The sequence below is a fragment of the Nothoprocta perdicaria genome, unplaced genomic scaffold (assembly GCF_003342845.1).
Source record: "Nothoprocta perdicaria isolate Ctin4 unplaced genomic scaffold, notPer1 scaffold_420, whole genome shotgun sequence".
In the NCBI taxonomy this organism is placed as follows: domain Eukaryota; kingdom Metazoa; phylum Chordata; class Aves; order Tinamiformes; family Tinamidae; genus Nothoprocta; species Nothoprocta perdicaria.
Genome location: NW_020455667.1, coordinates 332517 through 339789, shown reverse-complemented (window position 1 = coordinate 339789; position 7273 = coordinate 332517). Strand labels below are relative to the sequence as shown.

The 7273-nt window shown below is 53.8% G+C and overlaps 2 protein-coding genes across 2 annotated transcripts; one reads left to right on the top strand and one right to left on the bottom strand.

The window, feature by feature from the left end:
* The first annotated feature begins 219 nt into the window (after positions 1-219).
* Positions 220-2403, top strand: LOC112953152 (tubulin alpha chain-like). The gene is made up of 3 exons (XM_026046154.1): positions 220-233; positions 1752-1974; positions 2173-2403. Exons 1-3 carry the CDS (start codon positions 231-233, stop codon positions 2385-2387), a joined length of 441 nt encoding a protein of 146 aa, XP_025901939.1. The 5' UTR covers positions 220-230; the 3' UTR covers positions 2388-2403.
* A 3830-nt stretch (positions 2404-6233) lies between these two features.
* UCN3 (urocortin 3) lies at positions 6234-6821 on the bottom strand. The gene has a single exon (XM_026046153.1). The coding sequence runs from the start codon at positions 6791-6793 to the stop codon at positions 6305-6307; it is 489 nt and encodes a 162-aa protein (XP_025901938.1). The 5' UTR covers positions 6794-6821; the 3' UTR covers positions 6234-6304.
* Between the last annotated feature and the right edge of the window lie 452 nt (positions 6822-7273).

Sequence of the window (7273 nt, the reverse complement as noted above, 5' to 3'; positions counted from 1 at the left end):
ACCCTACAGATCTCCAGGAGCAATTCCTTCTAGACATGTCAGTGGCCCCATATTGCTGTCTCATAAGAGCAGAAACGTTAGAGGACTTGGCTACCAGGTGTGCACAGGAGAAAGGGCAAGAGCCAGGAGGAGGTGACACTGCCCCTTTAATGGTGAGACCAGCTCTGCTGCTATAAAATGCCCCRAGAAGGGGGTGAGGTTCCATTGAGGAGCTCAGGTGGTTCCCAGTCATGGTGAGGAGGTGTGGGGGCTTGAGGAGGGGGTTTTCTCTGAGCACCACCAGCTGCCCTGGCTGGTCCTTTGCAGCTYAGCAGGAGGGTGAGACTGGAAGCAGCTTTTTCTCTTTATTGCAGCTTGGTGGGGGGAGAAGCAGGGAGCTGAGAAGCATGTGAGGGCTGAAGAAAGGTGTCTTGGGGTGACCAATGGGTGCTGGGGGGAGCTTGGTTTGGACTTGCAAGCGTGGTGCTCAGCAGCGTCTCCTGGCCTGGGGAGGATTGACCCACTGCAAAGGCTGAAGCCCTTCCAGACCTGCGTGTGCCCCTTGCAAAGCTCCCTTTGAAGAGCTTGCAGGTTGTGTGTGATCCCAGGCAGAGGTGGGACTTCTCATCCTGCCCTTACAGCAGCAAGGTCACCAGCCCCATGGCTCTGGTGTAGAGGGTTTGTTAAGCAGGCTGCAGGGCTGCTCCCTGAGTAGGGAGAGGAATGTTTGGTGGTTAGTGCAGAGCTGCTCTCTCAAATGGCCACCCTTGGGGCAGGACCTTCTGCTGTGGTGGAGGATGTTGCCTTGTGTTTKTGTGCTTTAGTTTAGTGGCTGTGCTGGGTGTCTGGTGGGGTGTCCTGCCCAGCACATGCTTAAAAACTGGGAGCTAGGGCAGAGTAAGCTTTGGCCAAGCCTATGAGGCTCTCCTAGTTAAACTTTCCTGTAGGTGAGAGCGTCCTAAATGACTAGAGGAAAAAGTCCCATGCAACTCTTGGTGGGTATCTCCTAGCCCAGTGTCTCTCTGAGCCCTAAAATCTAACAGTCTCTAGTCTCAGGAAGTTCTCAGCTTAGCTATGCCTTGAATAAAGGGCTCTCCTCCTTTGGTTCAAGCCTAGTAGCTCCATGGGACAGTTGCTGGCTCCCATATGGAGCAGGTGACTGAGCAGTCTCTGCCCATTGTTGCTGGTAGCCCCTCTACCTGTCTCCAGCTGGCTGCTCCTGCACAGCTGCTCTTGGTGGAAGCAGAGATGAGGCCAAAAAAGCTGGCCTTATTCACCAGTCCCTCCCTGCCCAGCTGAGAGTCCCGGAGGCTCCACCTGGGCAGGCTCCGTGTGCCCTGGCTGCTGCCCAAGGCAGGATGGGCAGAGCAAGGGGCACGCAGGAGCAGTCTCCCTGGCTCTTGGTGGCTGCTCTTCATGGTTTGCCTTGCTGGCTGTGCTGGGAGCAGCTCTGCTGTGCGGAGCGAGGGCAGTGCTGGGGTGCAGCAGGTCCTCCTGCACTCCGTGGCTCTCTGTACCTGCCTTGACAGAAGCATTGGCCCCTCAGAGAAGCTGCAGYGTCCCTTGTTGCTAGTTCTACAGCTCCTGGGTGCTTGTTGTGGGGGAAGTGTCCTTGTTGTCCCGAAGCTCTGCAAATGCTCCTCTTGTCCTGTGTCCTGCTCCTCTTGTCCTGTGGGAGCTCCAGTGGTGTCTGCCATGTTCTCCGTGAGCAGAGCCTGAGGTTCTAGCGTGGGCACGTTCCTAACGTCCTTRTGTCTCCTATTGCCATGCAGAGGGAGTGTATTTCTGTCCACATTGGCCAGGCTGGCGTGCAGATGGGCAATTCGTGCTGGGAGCTGTATTGCTTGGAGCATGGGATCCAGCCAGATGGCATCCTCTCTTCTGAGGCATCCGTGGGGCTGGTGGACTCTTCCTTTGGGACCTTCTTCAGCGAGAGTGGCTCGGGGAAGCATGTGCCCAGAGCAATCTTTGTTGACCTGGAGCCCACTGTCCTTGGTAAGGCATGAGAAGTCTGTAGGACTCTTGTTAGAGCTCCTGGAGCTTTCTGGCCTGCTATGGGGATGTTGGCTCTGAGAACTGCCTGGGAGGTCCCTGGCTTCCATGGGAAAGGGTTTTTTCTGAAATGAGTGGAAGTTTCTTGGGAGAGGGTGGTGGTTCTGGCAGGGGTGCTCCTGAGCTCACAACCTCTTGCAGATGAGATCAGGACTGGCAGTTACCGCGCACTCTTCCACCCGGAGCAGCTCATCAGTGGCAAGGAAGATGCTGCCAACAACTATGCCCGCGGCCACTACACCATTGGGAAGGAGATCATTGACCCTGTTGTTGAGAGGGCTCGTAAAATGGTAACAATGCCCGTGAGACTCTGCTGCTGCTGCCTTGTGGCTGTGGTTTCCATGGCTGTCCAGTGAGGCAGCATAGGTGTAGCTGCATGGAATTCTGTTGGGTTGGCCATGATCCCCATGGGACAACAGTGATGAGATGCTCTTGGTGGGAAGAGACCGACTTAGTGGTTGTGACTTGAGGGAAAAGAAAGGGGTGCCTAAGTGCCTAGTTCAAGCTAAGTGATGTGGCATCCCAGTTCCTAGCTGATATCTCCTCTCAGGTTCCCTGGGCAGCCTGTTCCACTGCTCTGGACTCCCTCTCTACTACCTTCTTTTACATAGTTCTAGAGTGATAAGGTCTGTCTCGAGCTTCTTTTCCACACTAAATTATCCCACCTCCCTCAACTGCTTCTTACCAGGTCTGTAAGAACGTCATTCCCTGGCTTTGTTGCCCTTGTTTATACATGCCCTAGCACCTCAATGTCTTTCTTGTAGTGAAAGCCCCAAAACTGAACACGGGATTTGAGGTGGGGCAATGCTATTTACTGTCCTGAGCTGGAAGTCAGTTAGCCAAGACGTCACATATGCAAATGTGGACTTCTTGTCACATAGCAGGGTCTATTTCTAGCTAGATAGCTGATGCCCATTGAGTTACACGGCCTACATGCTGACCTTTGGGATCATCCTCATCAAGATGGGCATAGGACCTCCTCCATCCCAAAATGGGATTCAGACACCTTGGACTTGCTGCCTGGAGGAGGGGCCCATATCACTGTAGTATCTACAGTTTGCCGTGAGGTAGGTGAATGAGGCTTTTGTGTATTGTTTTGTGGAGGAGGAGGATGTGTTTCCTGGAGGCCAGGGAAAGCCTGGATGTGCTGGTGAAGAACTATGAAGAAGCTGCAAGGGACATGGCAGTGGAAGAAGATGAAATGTGGAGCAAGCCTGACTGAATCTCATGTATCTACTCCTGACTGTCCAGTGAAACCTTCATTTTGAATGCAGTATCAAGGAATTGAGTTTCATCTCTGGATTCTCCATGAAATGGTGGGAATGACTGAATCCTCGTCTGATTTTTATGTAACTGCTCATGCAATCTCTAAATAGCATCACTGTCAGCCCCTTCCTTTCCAAGAGATTTGGCTCCCAGGGCTCCCAAGGCCAGGTGGTGGCTGATAGATATTTCAGCACTCGTGTTTCAATCCAGCTTCCTCAGGAAATCTGGCTCCTGTGACCTTTGTCTGTATCTCAGCCCCTCCAAGCAGCTTGTGATCGTGCGTGGCAGAGGCTGAGAAGATGGATTCATATTGGAAAGGTTTGTCAAAGCCGACGTGGGATGTGAGATAGACTTGCCTGTAGGGATGTAGCTGGGGCGGGAAGATCTCTGCTTTCCTCATCACTTGTTTTGTGTTAGTATCTGCTGTCCCATGCTCAACTGGGCAGTCCAGGGAAGAACCTGGAGCCAGCAGACACCCTTGGGCTCGTCCACTCCCAACACAAGATGCATCCTCCAAGGGGACACTGCTGACTGGGATAGCAATATGGCCAGAGTGCTGAGTGGGACCAGGTGGCCCATGCTGGAAGCCAGGCTGGATGCCTTCCTGTGAGCAGAGCCAAATGAGCAGCTTTGCAGTAGCCAGATTTGTTTTTTTTTTTTTTTTTTTGGCTTCAAGACAGTGCCTAAAACTGAACTGCCTGTGGATCTGGATGTAGATAATGTGAGGCCAAATGCTCCCCAATTCCTCACTCCTTAGTCCATAAGGAGGTGGGAACCTCCCCCAATACGTGTTGGAGGGATGTTCCAGGTGGCTGAACTACCTGATGTGAAAGCAAGACGTGGACGTGAGCCCCCAGGAATGGGATGCTTTGATTTCTAGGCAATAACATGGGGCTGAGATGTTCACTTTTTCTGAAAAAGTAGCCATCAGTGAGTGCTTTCCCTCCTGGAGCATCATGGGGCCTTTGGGCCACAACCAACATTGCTGCAAATCCTCCCGACTGCTGGGGAAAGGTCCATTCCCAGCCTAGAAATTTGTGGAAAAAAAAACAGCTGAGGCTCCTCTGGGTGGCAGGGAGCTTCCTTGTGCATTAGAAAGGCTGAGCCCTCACAACCATGGGACACTCTTGCAGGATGTCCAACCCGCACAGGGATAAGCGTTTATCTGGCTGGGTATCCAGCTGAGTCGGACTTTACTCTTCCCACTCTGTCTGCTGGGATGTGAGCTGACATCTCTGCCTCTCTCTGCTTGCTGTCCATAGGGCTCCCTGGAGCTGGTCCTGTGCCCTAAATCATTTCCAGGCCAAGCTGGGTGCTTTGGGTTGGGATGATGTGACCAGTCAGGTCCTGGGAAGGAGGGTGGATGTGTGGAGAGGGGCATCTCCTTACTCAGGGATGATCTTTCCTTCCTGTGCTGCCCAATCCCAGAGGAACCTCTTTGCGGAGACCTATACTCAGCTAATGAGTTCTGAATGGAAATGGAGAGGACTAACCAAACAGGTCCCTCCCACCCAGGCTGCTATTTCTGGTGCTCTGGAAAGACCTTCCTGGTCTATCCATGCCCCAGTGCAGAAGTGGGATGGGCTCAATGCACAAGGGCCCTGCAGGTGTGTTGCCTGCTGGAGCAGTGTGACATGAGGGGAAGATGCTGGATGGCCTCGTGTTTTATTTTGCATTCACTTTCCAGTGTTAAGTCCAGCCTATGGATAGTGCTGAATGCAGGTCCCCCTGGTGATGTCCCTGGGCTGCAGCTCACCCAGAAGCCTTGGTCACCTGAGCTGGGTTAAGGGCTGAAATCAGATGTGTTGTTTCCTCTGGTGTCCTCCTTCAGAAAGCCATGGAGCAGAGAGGAGGTGCCTCTAATTGCTTCCCTGCTCTTGACTGGTGGGTCCCTTCAACTCTTCAAGCAGAGACCATTCTCCAATAAAGCCCTACCTGTATGGGGCTACTATAAGCTCTGTTCTCGTTCTTGGCCAATGTCTCCTGGGGAAGAAGAGTCAAGGTTCTCTCCATCTCCTGCCACTGTTACTATGCAGGGCTTGAGGCCAAGAGCATCTTGGAGCTGGGTTGGGAGGGGAGAGAGATTATAGAGAAGGGAACAATAGCACAAGGCAGCTCTCTTGGGTTCAAAGAGCTGGGACATCGATGGAGGGTGGATGAAGAGGATTAGGCCATGTGCAGATGACTTGGAGAGGACTGTTCATGGGGAGGTTAAGTTCATCAATCTGCACAGATGCCCACTGCAGAAGGGGGAAAGGCAACGGTGTGAAGGCACCTGTGATGCTTGGAGCTCCATACTCACCTCAGGCTGTGGTTGTCAGCACCTTGTAGAAGCACGCCTAGGACCACCGCAGACATGCTTGTAATGGACCATGTGGATGGGACCCATGTCTGGGCCATGGGTGAAGCTGAGCTGGCTGGAACTGCTGAGGGTGTGAAGGGAAAGGGGTGTTTGCAAGATGGCTTTAAATCTAAAGGGTCTCCCACATCCTTTGCTGGGAGTTATTGGGAGACTTCTCTCCTGTCCTCCTGACAATATTTCTTTTCCCTTCCCAACACATGAGGTTGTGTGGGGGAGCTGGGATGGAGCAGGGGTTGAGTGGTGGCAGGGACAGGGACATATGGCTGGATTGAGGGAGACTTTGGACAGACCACAGGGCCCAAGTGAGTACACAGTGGAGGTGATGGGAGAAGAAAGCATTGGAAACCTCAAGAGATCATAGCTTTAATAGGGACCTTCCCGAGGCAACACACCCCCTCGCCCTGTTTCAGAAACCAGCCTCTTCTCTCCATGTGGAAATGTCCAGGGCATGAAGGAGGACTGGGGATAGAAGGAAGGAGAGAAGGAAGAAGAAGAGACACCTGAAAGTTAGGTAGCTTGCTGGGTCAAATATATACAACACTGATATCATACACAGCCGTCAGTCCCCTCTGGCCGGGGGGAGTGGGGCTGGTTGGTGGCCCCCCTGTCCCCACGTGGCTGTTTCTGCTCCAAGTCCATCCTGGGTCACTTTCGCCGCCCGATCTGGGCCATGAGGTGTGCGTTGGCCGCAGCCTTGGCCCTCAAGTTCTTGGCTTTGGCGATGTTGAAGAGGATGTTCATGATGTTGGTGGGGACGTCAAGAGAGAGGGTGACTTTGGTGCGGCGGTCGCTCTTGGCCCGGTTTTGGTACGTCTTCCCCTTCACCTGCGCTTGAGAGACGTATTTGTAATGGCCTTCCCCTGGGAACGTCCTTTTCTCCTTTTCTTCCTCCAGCGCTGCTTCTTCTTCCTCTTCCTCCTCAAACGCCTCCTCCGGTGGTGGGTAGTCCAAGCTGCGCTTGTCCAGAAGATCGTTCTCATCTGGGCGGCCCTTTTGGGCCTCCGTGAGGGCTGCGTTGAGGCAGCTGAAGATGGAGGCGGCGTTGTAGAGCTTGAGGGCCCGGCCGGTCTCGGTGGCACAGAGGAGGGCAAGGAGGAGCAGCACCTTGGTGTGCGGCATTTTGGTGGCCTGCATGGTGGGAGACAGGGAGGGGAGGACAGAGGCGGCCGTGAGAGCCCCTTGGGGCTGGTGTGAAGTGGCATCACCCTCCTCCCTGTGACCACCCTGGTCTTCCCTGTGCTCCTCCCAGAAATGAAGGTTATGGGACCAGCAGGACTCGTGCCCAAGGGCCTCCTTCTCCTGCTGTGGCTCTAGGGGCAACCCACAACCCCTTGTTTTGGGGTGCTCATGGGGAGATGGGGTGTTGGGGCATTTCCCTTGAGGAGACAATTTGGCTCTTATGCCAAAATGCAGCTACCTGCTGTAGGAGGACCTGCTCCTACCTGGGCACCTCCCTGCCTGGGACAACCTCCTCGGCCTCCTCTCGCAGACCCTCACCCTGCCTGTCTTGCTCTTTACACCATGGGGTAGCCGTGGATATCACAGACCCAAATCTGGCTGCAAATGTAGAGTTTCCTTCCAGCTCCTTTCCTGTCAGCCTGAGGCCACCAGAGA